A 19,534-nucleotide genomic window follows, 5' to 3' on the forward strand; every position below is an offset into this window, starting at 1 on the left:
AGAGAGAGAGAAAACTATATGCATATTTGTAAATGTGTGTGTGTGTGTTTGTGTGGATAGGGGAGAGGGGAGAGAAAAAGAGAGAGAGAGAAAATCAAGTAGCTTTAGGTATCAAATAACTAAGGTAAAAAAGACAAGCTTCAGTATCTCCTAGCTTGGATTTTAACAAAGAAATTTTAACAACGTGTTGGAGACATCATCACAAAATTGTTCCCATGGAGAATGTAGCCAGTCACAAAACATTATCTAATAGGATATAAATAAAGTAAAACTAGATGCCACCCACCATTTTATATACAAGAAATCGCTCTGGGGATTATTTGTGAAATACACGTTTGACACACTTGAATCTGCAGTATACAAGTTTCCAATTCTTTTTTTATTAAAAAAGTGGGAAGGACATTAGAATTAGGTGGTGAAAGAAACTTGGTAGGCACCAAATAATATGTTAGGTAGACTGTTGTCCTTGAAAACTATACTTGGAGACCCAGTGTCTAAAAAAATCCAAGCACACAAAGAACAACGCACAGAAACACATAAATGAATGGCAAAGCACTTGACTCGCATACTAAGGGCAAGAGTAATGGGTCCAGGAAACAGGATGACAGTAGAACTATGAGCTGCAATAAATTCACTCTCTCTCCGTACATAAGGTGATATATTCCATTTAGTAGGTCAGGAACATCTCCAACTTTCATAGCTTTAACAGCTTTTCCACAGGAAGCAATAAGAATATGCATGTATAAGATTTTATGAATGAGTCTACCCTAATAAACTATCTGCTTAGGATCTAGGTTGTTAGATCCATGCTTGAAGGAATGCTTTTATGCTGATGCACTTTGTGTATTACAATACATCAGAAAGCCAACCTGATATTTAAGCACACATTACTAGACAGTCTTTGTAATATTACCCTTTTTCCAATTCAATACTCATTCCCATGATCACATTGCAACAAAAAGAGAAGTACAGGTTCTTAAAAATATATATAAAGAAAATAAAGAAAAACTGATGTCTTTAGTTTGCTAAAAGATGAGAAAAAAAATCCAAACTAAAACTTGGCTGAAGCTAAGAGGAATTCAAATAGGGGTGAAAGGGTGTGGGAGGTGTTCAAATTATGCCAACTTTTAAAATGCTCTGAATTTAAAAAAAACAAAAAACAAAATCTGTACTGCATTAAACAGAAACATTCCAAGCTGGAAGCATCTCCATTTTGAACTCAAAATATTTACTTTAAATATTAGGACGATATAAGCTTGAAACATTTTCTTCTGTTTAGAAACATATATCAGGATGCTTCTCAACAAAATTGGTATGAAAAGTTTCGAGTTCAAACCATTTTGCCCACCCCTAAGTCTAATTTTACTGCCTTTCTTGGCACTATGATGCTATCATGCCCTCATGGTCCTTAGCAGTCAAAGATTTGTTTTTAAAAATGTTGCTACCAGCATCTCACTAGCCTATCTAGGTAGACAATCTGATTCTTGTATATGAAAATTATCCTCATTTTGGATCAATTTGTGGAACGGCTTTAGGCAAATACTAATTAATATTTACTTTTTAATCACTACTTTGAAAAATATAAAATCCAAATTGGATTACATTAGAAAATCAGAAAGCTTTTCTATTTTACATCTAAATTCAGTGAACAAACCAATTCTAGGAACACTCTATACCTGGAAATAATTCTGAAAATTTTGAAAATGAACACACAAGTTCCAAAAACAATAGAGCATAGTTATTATTTTAAAGCTGAACTTTGTAGGTTATCCTGAAAATATCCTGTCTGATGGCAGGCCTATAAACTCTGACATAAAATGAAAAAAGTAAATGTTACTCTTCCTGGCTGTTGCCCTACCAGTTGGTGTGTGTTTGTGGGGGTGAGATCTACTGTAGTTCCACAGATGCTTTCTTGACCTCATGCTGTGACCCTTGTACCAGCATTCACAAGCTTCAGGTCATGACCTCATGAATTAGCATCATGAAAATAAGGGCCATCTCAGGTTCAGCTTCAAAACAGGCCACTGTACCAGGCTATTTTTAATGAGATTATAAGGTCTGTTTCAAGAAATCCATTAGAACATAATATGCAAACCACATTTCAGCTTCCCATTATTACAATTCTTGTCCTGAAACTCTAAACTACTAAAATAAAACTATGATTTTTTCAAATGTGATAGCAAGCTGTTGTTGCCAAGCTTTTCTGGGAGAGAATATTCATTGTATTTGCTACAAATTCTTTCTACTATTTGACCAAAGAGCTAATTTATATTTTCTAAGAGCTAATTTACATATCTAATGCTGATGCTTTCATTTTGTCTGTTCTTTAAACTTGCAGTCATAGACAAAAAAGTACAAAAGAAACATATTAAGAACCAGATTGAAAGTGGAAACTAAAATTCACATCCAGAAGTAGAAACTTCTTTTGCTGGGTCAAAATTTGATTTGTAAAATATCTTGGAAAATTCACTGATAGAAGTGCCATACCCCTGGTTCTATTATGTCTGTAAATGGGCAATACTATGACTTAAGAATTCCACTGTATTTGTCCAGCAGAGGAATAATCAGTTGTTATAAGAGACTTCTTTGAAGATTTTTTTCCAAAACAGCTGTAACAAGCAAAGTGGAGAATATTTTAAACACTTTTATTAAATTTAGAATTCATGTTAGAAAAACATTCTAAGCCACTGTAAATGCTAATAGCCAGTGATTTCATTTGAAATAGTTTTTTCCCTTCCAATTTTTAGTTGTTGGTTACTGTGCCTTTTTATTTTATAAAAGCAGTAAAATGTATATTTTAAAAAAAGGAAATTGAGAGCTTTCCATGTTTTTCTCCAGCAGGGGGAGCCAGCATACTCAACGATACCATATGTGCACAGTCTAAGTTTTCAATAGATGATTGAATCTACTTAAGATTAGTTTAAGCTACATGCATGTGAAATAATTCTTACCTATTTCAGGAAATTCTTGTAGGTAGCTGCAGGAAAGGAAAAAGAGAGGGTGGGGGAAAAGGATATGGTAAGTGTTTGTAAATGTAAAGAACTCTACATGTTTTTTTAGGATAACAAAATGATAGTCCACAACTAATTATTGGAAAGCACTTTGAGCAACGCTACCTCAAAAATATGATCTAAAGTTTGAAGAAGTCTTCTATGAGGTTAATAGTTGCATATCTGTAATGAAGAAATAATGACTATATTGCACCTAAGCTTCAATTAAAAACATTAATATATTAATATGGAAAATAGAAAAAAAATTGCTATTCTGAAAAAAAATCACAATATGATTAAGATTGAGATATCTAAAATCATTCCAAGTATCAGGACAATTTGTGTATCTGCATTGCAAGAACCACTGAATACCAGGAAATAATATCCCCTATTAATGCAGATTCCCAAATCGTCCTGAATTATTTCCTGGTATTCAATGGTTCTTGCCCTGCTATTATTATAATAAGAGCAAGTATTAACTTTTCCTACTTTTTTAATGTATTGCATGTGCCTAGAGATGCTCATTCCACTGAAGGCAGTTATAAATTAATTAAATAAACAACAATGGACGACAAACTGTGTCCATGTAAACACCACCCAGACGGAAGAGCAAAAACAGAGGGATAGATACTGTACTTTTATTGTGCTAAGCATCCCTGGGCTAGAATCTGATTCTATCATTACCATAAGCCATCCACATCACACAACTATTCTAGTACCGTTTGGTACATTTTGTTATGTTCCTCAAGTCTGGCTCTTAAAACTTTGCACAGAATATACAATTTATTTGTGTTAAATGATATAGCCGTAGTTGCAAATCATCCAAGATAAGCATTATTCTTGAAAGGAAAGAAAGTTTTGCTGGCAAAAAGCCAAGCTATCAGTGATAAATCATATCCATTATGGCAACAACCTCTATTTGCTTATCTATTTTGTCACTTCTCCAGACAACCACAAGAAGCACAACAGTCAGATATAATACTGTAAGCAACTATGACCTGGATCAACCATGTATCTGACAAGAATAGTGAGACATAGATAAAGCTTTTCAGCTCACATCAAGTTTCTTTCAAAAGCATATCTAATTTCACAAAGTCCAGAGAAATATTACTTTGCTCCTTTGCAATGCGTCATTTTGCAAGACATAATGGTTCATGCTAAGATTTATGCAACTAAGTAAATAGTTATCCTAGAATGGATATAGCGAGAATTCCAGCATTGCTAATTGCTGATAAGGAAGGCACCATTTCAAAAATTCCAGATTATCGAATGCTTCTGTAAATATTGGTCGTAAGAAGAACAAGACTAGATACCAAATATTAGGAAATTTCAACAATCCCAACAATTATAGATCAACAATGGAACTAATTACCTAGACTGCTTTGAGCATCAATTCATAAAGCAGACAACTATCTGTCAGAGATACTTTAATTGAGATTCCTGCTCTAAATAGTCTTGATAGCCTAAAGGATCCTGTCCAACGCTATGATTCTATTCAATCTTGTACTGGATTGTGGGGATTCTTGACAATGAGATTCACTTGACTGAATTACAGAACATTACTCATTAGCTACACTTTTAGAAACCTGTCTTGCTAACAATATCTGAAGTTACCTTTCTGACATCTAATATAAGCCATCATTACATCATTCCAAAAACCATGAACTATTCACAAACTGCCAGGATTGTAGCAAACTCCAAGCAAAGCAGATAAGAAAAAAGCCAACGTGGCAGAAATGTAATGAACCTTTTAGTCTGTTAAGAGCCGTGGTGACACAGTGGTTAGAAATTGTATTGCAGGCTAACTTACTGTTCACTGCCAGAGGTTCGATTCTTACAAGCTCAAGGTTGTTTCAGCCTTTCATCTTTCTGAGATCAGTAAAATTAGGACTCAGACGTTGGGAGCAATATGCTGACTCTGTAAACCAGAGGTCGCCAACCTTTTGGACCTTGCTGACATTGATGGGAAAGATGGTCCCATATTCCAGAATTGCAGTAGTCACAGGACTGGCCCTTTGGTCATCCTGGAGCAGCTGCTCTTCCACCTGGGTGCACCTGCCTGCCATGGACTGAAGGAGCTGCTCCGGAATGACCAAAGGGCCAGTCTTGTGACTACTGAAGCTCCGGAATATGTGACCAACTTTCTCACCAATGTCAGCAAGCCATCCCAGGGCGGATTTCCCTCTCACACCATTGGTCTTACCTTCCAGTTCCAGCACGCATGGCTCTACTCAAGGTAAGGTTTGTGCTTAGCCGAAGGGTGGGGGACAGCAGGTGGGCTGGCCATGTGGACAGCACAGCCTTGTGTTCCCACGCAGCCTGGATTAATTGCTTTGGGGAAGAGTGCTTTGGGGAGGACAATTCTCTGCGGACCACCAAAATTTTCTTGCGACCACCAGTGGTTCCTGCCCTACTGGTTGGTGATCACTGCTGTAAACCACTTACAGAGGGCTGTAAAGCACCATGAAGCAGTATCTAAGTGCTACTGCTATTGCTGTCAAGTACTAGAAGGTTAAAAAACTCAGAAAACAAGAATTTGTTGAATTTCTGGAAATGTCTCTATTTTAACAGGGAAAGGAACAGAATCTTGAAAGCCTATTCAACCTATTTTCCAGATCAACCTATACTTAGCAGAGTTACGTTTCGGTCTTTTTCTAATACTTGCTTATCTCCACACAGCTGAGATATCCCTTTTCTACTGGACCTGTTTCCTCTCCATGTTTCTGAAACCTGCTAGACATTTCATTATGGTATATATTCATATGGAAAATGGACAGAAAAAAATGAAGTCTTTCCTTTGTGCAAGTAGATTGTATATACATACCAGTAGCTTCTAATTCATAATTAATTGTATCACTAGATTTCTGCTGAACATTTTTGTATGAATGTAAACATTTCTTAATGAATTTTTTAGACATTATATCAATTATCTATGTTTAATTGGAAGAGAAAAAGACTATATTTTTCATTCCACCAATTTTTATAAATGTAATCTGCTTTTTAAAGCATTCTGAGTAGTGAGACAGGAAGTATATGGTTAGCAACAATATTTAAAAAATTAACTTTACATTTAAGAAAGCAAATGTATATGTCCCAGGATAATATTGCAAGATCCAATCTGGGTTGGCCACCAGGACCAGAAATTTAGTCTTCCGAGCTTTTGGCCTCATGAATAAGCCCATCCTCATTCTTCATGGTTTTTGTCCTGGTTAGATTGCATATCTGTGATATATTCTTCTAGTTTTTTATCTTTTATTCTATGTGCTAAGTTGGAGGGGATGGATGTAAATAGGAATCACATTTAAGCCTTGTGGTTTTGCCAAAACTTGTGTGGATATTGTGACCGTGCTGTTTGAGGGTGGGGTCAGGAAGCTTAAGCATTGTGCTAGCTATTTAGCCAAGTTGTAGGTTTGGGTATCTCATAGCTCTACAATAGCTCTAAGGAAGACTCCTATTTTGTCTATCTTGGAAGTCCATTAAATCTCCCTGAGGCAGCATCTTTTCCTCTTGTTTTCCAACATTTCTGTTATACAGTTGTTGTTTTTTGAGTCGGGTGAGATAAGCATTCAATTGTAGGATCGTCTTTCTCACCTCTGATGTCTTTGTTGGTTTACATGCTGAGGAATCATTGAGCAGGACGTATGCTTCATTTCATAAAATGTAAGGTTCATTATCACAGTTGAAACGACCTTTATCTGTGGTTAAAATAATAATGTCTTGATCTTGTTTCAGGTCTTTCAAGGTGCACTGATCCCCTGGCTGAGCACATTGTTTGGTTTGTGTGTGACCACCATTGTTTTTTGTCTGATAGCATGTTTTTCTGACTCTTGTATTTCTACTCTATTGAATATGGATTCTAACACTGCTATGAATTCTCTTGGTGTGGTGTTACATGTGTCAAACTCCTCATCATATTCAAGTATTTGTAATTCCTGCTGGCTTAATTGTTTGTTCCATAAATCATGGATCATACAGGTTTAGGAGCATGATTTTAACTTTTGAATTTTATCTTGCAATTGTTTCCTTTAGAAGAATCCTAACAACATTCTCTAGGTGGGTGACTAGTTCTTCAAGTTGTGATAGACAATGCTCCTCATGTATATTGATAGCTGCTTTATACTTGCCCAATCTTAGATGGCAGTCATTGATTAAGACCTCTAACATGTTTGCTGAATGCTTTTGCCATACATCTGCCCATCTCTATTAACCAGTAGTCTGTATCATAGGCTGCATGAAAAAAAAACCTTCCCAGTATAGAAAGCAAAGTTGTTCATAAATCAATGCCTCACGTGCTATGAAAGATTCCTAAGTGTTTGAAGCACTAGCCACCCATATTTCTCACAAATGAAAGCAAATGTTGGGGTTTTTCCAAGTTTAGATGAAAAAGTAAATAGTGACAAATCTGAAATGAATAGAAGTATGGGCAGCCGTCAAGCAGCAATGGCAGTCTGGACTAGGATGACCACTACAAAGTGATATAGTCACAAAATGTCGTATCATGGGGTCACATCACTGAGTGACAGCAATCCAGACAGTCATTGCTACCATAACGCCAAGATGTGCAGATTGTTAAGTGGGAAGCAGTAGGAATCTGAAGTAAGGAGCGCAGGAATGTTCATCAGGGATAAGAAAAGTTTGAGAAGGCCAAGTGCAGACTGCATGCACACTGGGAGATGGGGCTGCTGCAGAATAGCATAAATGCAGGAAAGCCAGGGAAAAGAAGGGCAAGTTGCATACGAGTGAAGGGAGAAAGAAGTGTGTAAGTAAAAGGGGAAGGAGGGAACATTGTAGTTGAAGGAGGGTGGAAGGCACAGTGCATTCAAACAAAGTGGGGAAGGAGGGTACTGAGAGAAAAGGAGGGAGTTGATGCGATGAAAACAACAAAAAGGTGAAGAAGGTTGTGTTGCACATGAAAGGGGATGACACAGTGCATGCAAGCAAAGGAGGAAAGCAAAGAATGTGGGGGATAGAGACTAACCCAAGAGATTTATGACCTTCCCTGCCAGCTTCCTTATTGACTTCGCTTGTGGGAAACTGGCAGGGAAGATCACAAATGGTAAATTGTGATAGGACTGCCAACTGGTCTTAAGTACAAGATGGTTGCCAAACACCTGTATTTTATTCATGTGATCAGCAAGGATTATCTGTAGATATATTTCTTCTGCCACTTATTAGAAAAGAGCAGGCTGATGACAGGAGCTTGAGTTTCCCGTCTCCTTTGTTTAGAACATTAAATGAGAATATGATGGTATATAAACCCAAATAAATAAGTAAGTAAAGTAAAGTAAAAAGTAAAGTAAAGTAAATAAGTAAAGCCAAGGCTTTAATTTATATTGGAGCCTTTATTAATTTATTCAAAGTTTTCTATTAATAAAAGAAAAATAATATGGATAGCCTATTCCACAGATTGGTTGCAAACATATATTTTTTTGTATATTAAATGTATTTTATATAAGCATAATTACTTACTTGGACCTGATGTCTTTCATCTTCTTAATCAGGACATCTCTCTTTTCCTTTGCTCTTTTGGATAAATTTTCACCTTTTAGGATATCTGATATGAATATGTCAACATCTAAATCATGAAAGAATAAAGGGAGAGAGATGAGTCAAAAAAGAAATACTAATTTTCAGATGATAAATACCTCTATTATAGTTTTTTCAAGAAGCAATAACAGCCAAACTATTTAATGGAGTTACTTTATCAGTTCCAGGCATAAAATAATTGAAAGATATTTCAAACTGTAAATTGAATAGATTTGTTCACAGCTCTGCTTATGCTTAGCACAGCAAATGCCGTTTTGACAATTTGCTATCATTAAATGAACAAATGCCTAACAAGTTTTTATAAACTGTCAAAACATGTAAAATATATGTACCCACCCATTACTCAAAGAATAAAATCTAGAAGATAATAAACTGCTTCAACCCATATGCAATTGTCACCGAATCAAACTTTATTTGGCACTTTTATTAACAAAACAGAATTTTCAAAACTGACTGCCAGCTTATTCCATGCTAAAGCTATCTATCCTTAAAGCCCTTGTATAAAAGCTGGACTCTGAAAAATGGTAGTAAATCTCAAAGCTATCTACAGAATCCTTTGTACAAAGAAGAACTGCTGATATGCATGCTAAAATAACATAATATCTATGACAAAACAAAAAGAATTAGTAAATTTCAGTATAAAGCTATCACTAAATATGGCAATAAAGTCATGTACACAAGCAGGACACAGCTTCTAATGAAGAACTTTACCTTGATACACATTAATTTAATCTGGATTTAACCCCAGTGGTCAGATTCAAATGGATAGAAATAGAAGTATGTACCATTAAAGATAATTCTCTGTAATGCAACCTGGGGAGCCTATCAGCTGGCTTCAGATATTGCATTAAACTATGACTGTTGTTAAGTACAGTTAAATACACAGTTGGTGGTTCACACATAATACTGGGCCCATGGTTTATCAATATTTATAGGTGTGTCAATACAACATTCTAAGCCAAAAAACCATATTATGACTTTGATACAAGGACCCAGTCACGCATCAGATGTTCATAAGTGTATGTGTGTTTTGCTATGCAAAATAATATTCAGTTTAGTAGCAGATTGCCATAAATAATCATAAATTATTTAATCATAAATAATAAATTATTTTATGTTTATCCTGAATACCTGGTTTTGAAGGACAAAAGATGAGATATTTGTCCTATTTGTTCTCTAAAAGCACAGGCCTGATCGTGTTACAAATAGCTTGCTGTATTACCTTTTTGGTCTCACCCAGGACTGTTTTTCTTATATAATAAGTTCAATTCGCATCATTGCAATCTAGTTGTTCAGTTGACTGAAGAATAGGTTTTCTGCACATAATGAGGCAATTATTCACTTAATGGCAGGCTGAAATTAGACAGGCTAGTTGTTATACATAGCCACATTCACTGCATGGTTGGGCTAATGCCTAATCTGAGTTAGCACAGAACACTTCAAACATTTTCATGAATAGTGATTGTCACAGCTCAATGGAATATGAGTAGAAAGAGCTCATATTAGGTTTTGCATAAAAGGTTAGGTACAAAATGTGCAATGCATAATCATAAGATATTAGTGTATAAATTAATAAAAATATTGGTAAATGGGAGCACTGATACCTAGACAACCAAAAAGATTAATTTCTAAGCTTAAATAAAAGATTCTAAAATAATTACTTCTTTATGTAAGTTTCTTCTCAAAGCAGAGAACCAAATAACTAATTAGAAATAAACTCTGCATAATTTTAAATAATTGTGTTTTTTGACAAATTTGGTATAACCCAAGTCTGTTATTGGCCTGGAGTCAACATTCATTCTTTTATTTCATTGGCAGAAATTGACTCTTAATGTTCCTGGTCTGTCTTGTGGCACTCAAATGTCAAGGAAGGAAGGAAGGAGGGAGGGAGGGAGGAATGAATGAATGAAGGAAGGAAGGAAGGAATACATCGTATTTCAGAAAAACTGAGTATGTTTTTCTTAGATATTGAGTCATGCTGTATTTTAAGCAAAAAAAATATTTTCATTCAAAATTATCTCTGAATAATTGAATAAAAGCCAACAGAATCACAACTAGCTCAATATTAATTTTAAAAGAAATCAATGGGGCAGAAAGGGTATAAAATATCATATCCCACTTTTTATTCCTGATATGGGGCACTATACCCTCATAGAAAAGAAAAAGACTCTTCTTGTAATACTACAGCTTATTTAAAAAATGTCAGTGGAACCCTGTTCTCTTCTTTAATTTCAATGTCTCTCTTCTCATTTTAATATTTTTAATAGTAATTGCAAAGGTAATCAGCTTAAATTATATTCTCATAATGATTATGTCTTTTTCAGTTATTCAAAATTCTTTTGTAATGAACATTCATTTCAGTAATACTCAGACTGAAAATGAAACACTATAAAAAGTGTGATCTTTATGTCTGAGATCTCATTGTAAAAAAATATAAAATTCTACCCTGGATAGATTGAATTAATGGACCACAGTGAAGAGAAATAAAGGAGAGTGACTGATACTCATGGCAGCTAAAACATTTCATGTGCTCAAATAGATAATCTATATTCATGACTCACAATCATGAAAGTTAAATTAAGTAGTAACTCTAAATTAAGAGGCAAGAATGAGCTGCATAGAAGAAGTTGAACCCGAGAATGCTTATGGCAAGCTTTTATTATTGCATTTCAGTTATTTTGGGGGAATATCACATGTGCGTGAGCAACTAGGTACATAATTTATCTACCCTTATACATCTGCACAAATCTCTACAACCTATACCCTCACAAATCATTCAAAAGAAGACCTTCAAACTCAATACAGAATTTCTCTGCTCCTTGTTAAAGCATGCAAGTCATTTATCAGGAAGACTTCTGCCTGAGCATGCAAAAAGATGCCACTTTTTAGAGTTGCATTAAAGATATGCTACTCTAATTATTCGCTTAATTAAAGCAGTGGCACCTTTTTCACATACACGGCAGAATTATGCTTGCACAAGATCCAAAATCCAAAAAAAATTAAGATCCATTTACATCAACTATGATGGCATTATCAAATACTGTCATCATGTATGAGGACTAGTGGTGGTGCCAGGGCTCATTAAAAGCATCTGGAGTTTCGCAAAAATAAATAATAGCAGTAAATCATTATGTTGCCTGAAATATTATCTTAGAAGTTTTATCAATAAATTTGACTAAAACAATACTTGTTCATTGCATTAGATCACAGGTATCAAACTCAAGGCCTTAGATCTGGCCCATGGGCCAGCCTGAAAACAGCAAAGGACCAGCCCGTGGTGCCTTTACCCCCAAGCACCATTTTCGCTGGCAGGGGACCACAGGAGGCTGGCACAGTAAATGACACCCCCCCCAGGCTCCATTTTCACTGGTGGAGGGCTATCAAAACAAAATAAAAACAAAATAAAAGGGGAAATGTTTCCTCTTTTGCATATGAGCATGGAAGAAGGGGCAAAAAAGGAGAAAGGGAAAGAGGAAAGGCAAGGAAAAAGATGGGAAGATGGGAAGAGAGCAAAGAAGGAAAAATAAGGAAAGAGGGTAAGGAAGAAATTAGAATGAAGAGGGAAGGAAAGAAAAGGGAGGGGGGGAGGGAGGGAGGGAAGGAGGAATATTATGAGAGTAAGGTTCTCAGGGAAGTCCTGCTTAGCACTTGGCCACCACAGATGCCCCTGACACGAGTGACATTGATCTGGCCACGGCCACGCTCCCCTAAGGTCAAACACAACCATAATGTGGTCCTCAATAAAATTTGAGTTTGACACTCCTACATTAGATAATCCGGACAAGGATGTCTAAATAGTACAGGTAAACTGCGAATTGCTTGTCTCCAGAAGTTGTGGGTGCTCACTGGAGATTTTTATGAAGAAATTTGTCCAGAATGATATAGAGTCTCCTACTACTTGGAGGTTGGACTAGAAACCTCCAAGATCCCTTCCAACTCTGTTATTCTGTATTGTGAAGTAATATTCCAGACAAATTAAGCATCTTCAAAATATTGACTAATTTTTTGTGATTGTAACTATTGTATTGAGGGTTACCCTACAATCACAGATTAAACAGATTTGCACTTATTGTTGAACTGTAATGCATTAAACATTTCACATACAGTGATAAGTGAGCCAAACCACTATTAGAGTTATGAGCAAACCAGGTCAATATCAAGGGTTCATCAAATTAAAGTTAAAAACTTCTGAATTAATATCATGCATTAGTACAAATTAGTCCTTTGTAGCTTTTTTCTGTTTGGTTTCTCATTATCAATCTGTTCCTATTATTACATATCCAGCACAATACTGATGAGAACTATGAAAGGAAAGAATGGACAGAGATCTGGAGAAAACAAATGTCTAACTGGTCCACTGTTAGGAACAATTAGGACTTATAAAAATTAGTCCAACAATATAAGTATTTAAGTGAGGACTTATTTCAATCATTTATCATGAGAATTTTTAGCTTGTTTTTAACTTTTATCAATTTAAAACTAATTCATTCATTTCTCTCCAAGTCATATTAATAAGACCACGGTTAACAGTAATACCCAGAAAAGACAGAAAGGTTGCTCATAGTTTTAATACGATGCTCCTATTGTCCGTTAGTCAAAGTGGCTGGCTGAAGGTTTTTGGGAGCTCAGGTCACACATCTTTAAATTGCCAAGATTGAGAATCATAGATTTAGATTTTCTTAGTGTGAAGTCAGAAAATGGAACACTCCACTCAGAGAAAAGCTGGACACTTAATAATAACAAAAGATAAGACCTATCATACAAAGCCATTTTAATTTGGAATTTCAATTTTGAATATATGTATATGCCAGAAAATAAGTTTAATTTTGAATGTGTATATGTATAATATACACACATATATACATTCAAAATTAAACTTATTTTCTGGCAAATAGATTGCAATCATATAGTCTCAAAAAAGCAAGCTGTGTTTTGATATGGGGTGGGTTAGCACATCAAATTAAAATAATATGGTTACTTTGGATGTACTGTGCAAAACCAAAAATTATAGTTTGTAGGCCATGAATAATAGAATAATTGCTGTATGACTCTATCAAAGTCTGATTCATTCAAGGATTAAAAAGTCCCAATCACAACATATAGCAGTTCTCGGGTTAGCTCTGTTAATCTCAAAAAGCTAAGGGTAAGGCCCAGTTAGTTCTTGATCAGGAGGCCTCCAAGACTGTAAACTAGTTTGGAAAATCAAAAATATTCTTAAAAAAGGAGACTTCCTTCTGGTTGCTGGGAAAAGGATAACATATACTTCCATGTAGTCTGGGGGAACTGAACTTGAAGGGTTTCCATTACAGCACCCTTCCAAAATGATTAATAATAATAAGTGCCTTAGATCCCACATAATCACCACACTCTTCTGCTATTTATTACAACAGCCCGATGTTTTCACTTCATGTCTGGAAATAAGATGCCACTGCTTTAAGAGTTACTGTTAGAAACAGAAGCATTTGTTTCAGGCTTGCTCAGAACCCTGAAAAGAATCAGCCTGCCTTCATGTCTCGGTGTAGTGTTTGCCTGGGATCCAAAGGCACTTATTCAAGATAATTTTTGAAACATATGCAACTCTAATGTTTACCTGGTATGAAAGACTTATGAAATTAGATCTATTTCTATTGGCATCCTGGAAGGAATTCTTGAAAAGCTGACACAACCATATCTTGCCAGAGCTATAAATACTTTTTAAAAGTATACTCAAGCAATCTTTCAATCTACAGAATAACTGTTGACTGAGATATAATTGATCAACACTTATTTGGCATGTAATATTTTTTCATGTTTTTTTAAAGGAACTAAAGCCTGAGAATTGTTGATGCACACTAATCCAGACCATTCATAATTATTTCATATATTTAATGTAGTTGGTTCTTGATTAAGACAATTCATGTAGTAAAGTTAATAGTTAAACAAAGTGTTTACAGGCCCATATATGTGTTTCAATAAAATTTCAATGTAATGGATAGTGGCAGACAAAAATAAAGTTATTTACTGAATAATATTAAACAAGTTTTCTTAGAGAAAGAGCCCACTGACTTTAGAAAAATGTATTTCATTATACATGGGTATAATTTCAGCCAAATGTATGATAGAAAATTAGTGCTGGCATAAATACAAAACAGAGTCACCAATAGAAAGGGGATTTTATTTCATTTAAAAGCATATAGTTGACAAAAGGAGATGTGTTTTTAAAAACTAGGTGGCTTTCAGTCTGGTATAATGTGAGACAGGAAATACAACACAGAACAATCTATTTTAAGATTATGAAAATGTAAGCAAATATGGAACTGTCAAAGGCTTCTCTTTTCTTTTTTTCCGGGTGAAACAAAGCCCCAATTCTGCAGTATGGACATTGATTCAAGAAGAAAAAAAATCAGGAATCCAGATGGACTTATCCAAATATTATGATGCTTCTACAGTACCATTCTAAGTTCATGTTAGCTAGACTCTTCATACGTATAGCATCAGCATTTAATAAATTCAAATTATTTTTAAATTAAAACTTTATTAGATTTTTATTCCACCTTATCTTATAAGTAATTCAAGGCATTGAACAAACATAACATACTTTGCCTTTCTGTTTTTCCCACAACAACCACCTTGTGAGGTGGGTTGGATGACTAATGACTAAAATCACCCAGGTTTTTTATGCCTCAGTCTCCTGATTCCTACCCCTGCACTTTATTCACGGGCCTTTACACCAAACTGACTTTAAGAATGTATCCCCAGAATAAGATAGCAAGAGTATAAAAGCAGATTTTCTGATGAATTCTGATGCCAAGCTTTTCCTAGTCCAAGTCAGGGAAGTATTTGGCAAGTTCTTGACCAAATATTTAAACAAACGAACAGTTAAGCATCAGCCCACCCAGCTGGTCCTCTAGGATAAGTTTCTTGATGACCCTCTTACCCCCTTTTTTTATTATTACACTTGTAAAACAAAATCCTCAAGTTTAGATCTTCGGCTTCCCTTCCAAAAAGCAATCACTCCCGCCCCAGAAGTCACTTCTCCATTTCTTCTACCTTCCCTTTTCTTTCCTTACTCTCCTGTAGCCGTACTACACTGCCTCTACCAAAGCGCTCCCTAGTTTCGCCACGTTTGCAAAAGTTCCCTCCCAGCCGCTCAGGGCACATTCACCTGCAAGGAAGTTACTGATCTCCTCAGGGATGGCGGGCAAGCCCTGCATCATGACCAGGTGGTCGCACAGGAACCCTTTACACAACGAAGGCAGGGGAAAAGTTTAACCACACCCCTTTCCCGGCTCCGGGAAGTTAGTTAATAAAGCTAGGGGGCGGAGCTACTCTGCCAGCTTCTGCAACAGTCATTTCCCGTATCCTAAGTAGTATTGCGCATGTGTGCCTTTAGCACCGGAGTACGTTACGTTACTGCAAAAGTTCCCATTTCTATGGTTACAAAAACTCCTGACTGCCAAGTGTCGCAGCACGTGATTCCAATTTTGCATTTATCTCCATATTTAGTGTGGGCTTCCTGTTCTTAAGTTTGACTTGAGTCTTAAATTCTTTTCCACTATCAAAAATGGTCCATGGCAGCTTCAGTCTTTGGGGATTTCTATTCGATAGAATGCTTGAATACGAAAGGAGCTTCTTTGATTGGCTGAACTATGCTTTCCCCGGTTTTAGTTCTCCACCACTTTGGCTCGGTTTGCCATCTTCTAATTCTGCCACGATTTGGGATTAAAGGTTTTAATAATCGGGAATTTATCCTGGCTGCAGTGGTATGTCATTACTGGAATGACTCCTTTGGGGAAGAACAGGATTTCCTTTTGAGTGGATTTGCATAAGAATGTTCTGTTCACCTGTAGAAGGTTCTTTGTCCGGAATAAAGTGAAAAAGTAATCCGCTAGTGGAGAAATAGCAGCCAAAATATCACTCGTAGGAGAAGGCTTTTTCAATTTTGTATTGATTTCAAGCAGCATTTTGCTTTCATACCAAGGTACCCATCTGGAAAAAAAACAACAAGATTATTTCTTGTTCTGTAATTAATGCAAAGTCATGACTTTCTAATCCGTTGCAATCTTTCTGAATCTCAAAAATAATATTTGTGTACACACTTAAAAATCTAGGGCTTGGTTTTCTAAATTGTCAGATGTACCAGCCTTGAGGTGCTGAAGTCAATCTAGGGGAAACCCAAAGAACCTTTTATAATTTTATTGTAACAAGCATTGTTACAATAAATCCACCTTTAGCAAAGTTTCATTGTACTGTTTTCCTTATTCATTTCTGTTCGTTTTGGTATTTAATTTTTAGAGGAATGTGTACATTAAGGTTATACCAAAGAGAAGTTTAATGGCAAAAAAATTAGGAACCCCTGGCCTAGAAGGAATGCAAAAGGAGTTGAAAAGATTTATAGCTGAGCATGCACAAACAAAAATAATATTTTAATTATATTATTGATTAATTCTGAAAATCATTATTTTCTCCAACAATTCTGTGTTCCATTCTTTTGTATAGAGAAGATGCTATACACATAGAATGAAAGAATGGCTTTTATTGAGTTCATTGATCTAAAGCATGACATTTACAGAAGTGTGTGCTAGAATTTCAATCTAAAGAAAATATCTAGGGTTGAATTTAGAATATGGTTGCTTCCAGATATGTTGAGATTACAATTCCCAGAATTTATAAACAGCATGCAGACCAATAAATTAAATATGATACACATAGGTAATTTATAAATATCTTGGGTTGCACAGAAAACCAAAGATCTAAACTTTTTTGTTGCTGGCATTAATGGAAAAAAATATTGATCTAATTTTAATAAACTATTTTAAAACATTTATTTTTCTTTACATTCAAAAGAGTTACACTTCAGAACAACACATTATGTTCATTATTACTTTACGTACAGTAGAAATTTAAAATTGTCCACTTTCATCTTAATCATTATCAAACTATCTTTAAAAGAATCTGATAGCTCATTAACAGCTTTGGATATGCCAAAAAATCATTATTTATCTTAAGCCATGAATTGATCTAAGATCTTTTCGTTCAATTTCACTAATGGAATGTCTGATATGTATTTGCATCTAGGATTTCTGTCCTTGTTAGACAAAAGGTAGAAAACATTTCTATTATTAGTTTACAAAGATCAATTTTGTTTCTCAAGGCTTGAACTCTAAAAAGACCCAATGTAAGACCGAATATAAAAGGAATGGTAATTGGGACAGTAAAACAAAGAGTACACCCAGGCTTACATTCTTAATACAACAATCTTATGACAATTATCTGGGATGGAAAAGGTTTAAACAGAGGAATGGTCCTTCTGTTCTGCTGGCCAGGTGACAGAAGATGGATGTTGAAATCTGATTAAGATGACTTCTTAGCTGAGTTGATGATAACTCTGTTTCACTTAACTTCCCTGATGAAATGGCTGGTGACAAGTGATAGTTGATGGAAATAGGAGTGTGATAAAGCTGCAGCTGATTGTGGCCATGTCTCCTTCAGTTTCTCTGCTATGAACCTGATATAATGACTTCTGCCAGGTGACAGCTGATATGGCTTCTCAGCAGAACTTACTTCTCTTCATTCGTTCTGCTGCCACCCTAATAGTTTAATATGAAGGAAGCAGTTATAGGCCACTGTCCTTTCAACTTCCATAATCCTTTAGCTAGAATTTAATGCAATTTTCTCCAACCTACTGCTTTTGAGATGAGTTGGCACTATAGCTCCCAGAATCTCCAATAAATGTTTGCACCATGATAGCTTATACTTTTTTAAGAGTTGCACTCTGAGACACTGAGAGAGCACTAAACTGGGAAGTACCTGGCAATTTGAGGAGTTTCAATTTTTAAACAATCTGAAGAATGGAAGACTGTGGAAAGCTGATTTAATTTGGTGCAGGTATAGTGAATCTATTAGCTTTTTTTAAACAACCATTGATTAACTTGGCAGATAATGAAGATCCTGACTGTTGTATTTTACCAAAATCTGGAAAACCATAGTTTCTGAGACTGTACTTTTCCCCCTTTGAAACATATTGAGGATGAGAAATTTTGTTTGCTCACATTTTTAAAAATGGGAAGATCAATTGAAGAGAATGGGGAAATAAAAATTATCTGCATGAAGTGTTGAACATAACCTTTCTTTTCATTGAGTTATTCTTCAGCAGCTTTCTATTATTATTATTTTTAATGTATAGGGGAGAAAAATAGATAATAGGCATTTTGATCATTTTGATAAATGTTCTCTGCATTTCTTGAACTGTAGTTTGGTATTTCTTCCATTTATCTTTAATTAGACAAGGAAGCTATTTTAGCTAGCAATAGTATTTTATTATCCATTTTATTGCTGACTTAACCCACATTCAAGCAGTTAAGTAACTGGTCCGTATAATGTCATACAATAATGGTATCTGTGGGTTATAGTGATTTTTATATTTGTGTTAATTGTTAATAAATGCTATTCTTTCTGCCTAGGGAATACTTGTATTGTGTTTGTGTCTCTCTCCAATTGTTATACTAGCTATTAATGTGTACTTTAGGTTACACATTTCTGTCAAAAGACTCGGGAAACATGTATGTACATAATAGGTTAACAAGGAAATAGTATCCAATCCAGCGATTTTGACCTTTGGGGCTAATCTTAATCCTACTTTAAATTTAATTTACTGTTCAGTCTCTCCTCAGAAACCAATTTAAGATGTCATCTGAACCAACAAATACTCCATTTACACTGAAATTACTTTCCCTGTTGACATTATTAAAACTGTTAACTGTGTGAAAGGAGGTGATCTGAAGTCAACTGAAAATACTCCAATAAAAGTAAGTGCACTTTCTTAAATGGGTTGGAGATCACAGATTAAAGCTCCAGCAACAATATAGTGCCAATAAAGTGTGGGAACTTAAGCCAGAACCTTGCCAAGAAAGTTCATGAATTGAAATTTAAATCTATTAAATCTTTATCAATTTGTGAATTAATTGAGCTTCCAGAGATGGCCTACTTTAGTAAACCTTCAGTGAAAATGGATAAAC

At 35.3% G+C, this 19,534-nt stretch overlaps 1 protein-coding gene across 4 annotated transcripts in view; it reads right to left on the reverse strand.

Moving 5' to 3' along the window:
* Nucleotides 1-15,886, reverse strand: part of SKAP2 (src kinase associated phosphoprotein 2) — a 117,779-nt gene extending 101,893 nt beyond the window's left edge. For 3 of the 4 annotated variants that reach the window (XM_087916901.1, XM_087916900.1, XM_026708175.2), the window contains exons 1-3: nucleotides 15,682-15,885; nucleotides 8,460-8,565; nucleotides 2,952-2,977 (exon numbers count right to left, since the gene is read on the reverse strand). In XM_087916901.1, coding sequence (XP_087773027.1) covers nucleotides 2,952-2,977; nucleotides 8,460-8,565; nucleotides 15,682-15,733 — 184 coding nt within the window. In that variant the 5' untranslated portion in view covers nucleotides 15,734-15,885. Of the gene's footprint in view, nucleotides 1-2,951; nucleotides 2,978-8,459; nucleotides 8,566-15,681 lie in introns of all 4 variants that reach the window. The other variant, XM_087916902.1, reaches the window with a different exon arrangement.
* Between the last annotated feature and the right edge of the window lie 3,648 nt (nucleotides 15,887-19,534).

This window comes from Pseudonaja textilis, chromosome Z (assembly GCF_049901715.1).
Source record: "Pseudonaja textilis isolate UNSWEBS1 chromosome Z, rPseTex1.2, whole genome shotgun sequence".
NCBI lineage: Eukaryota > Metazoa > Chordata > Lepidosauria > Squamata > Elapidae > Pseudonaja > Pseudonaja textilis.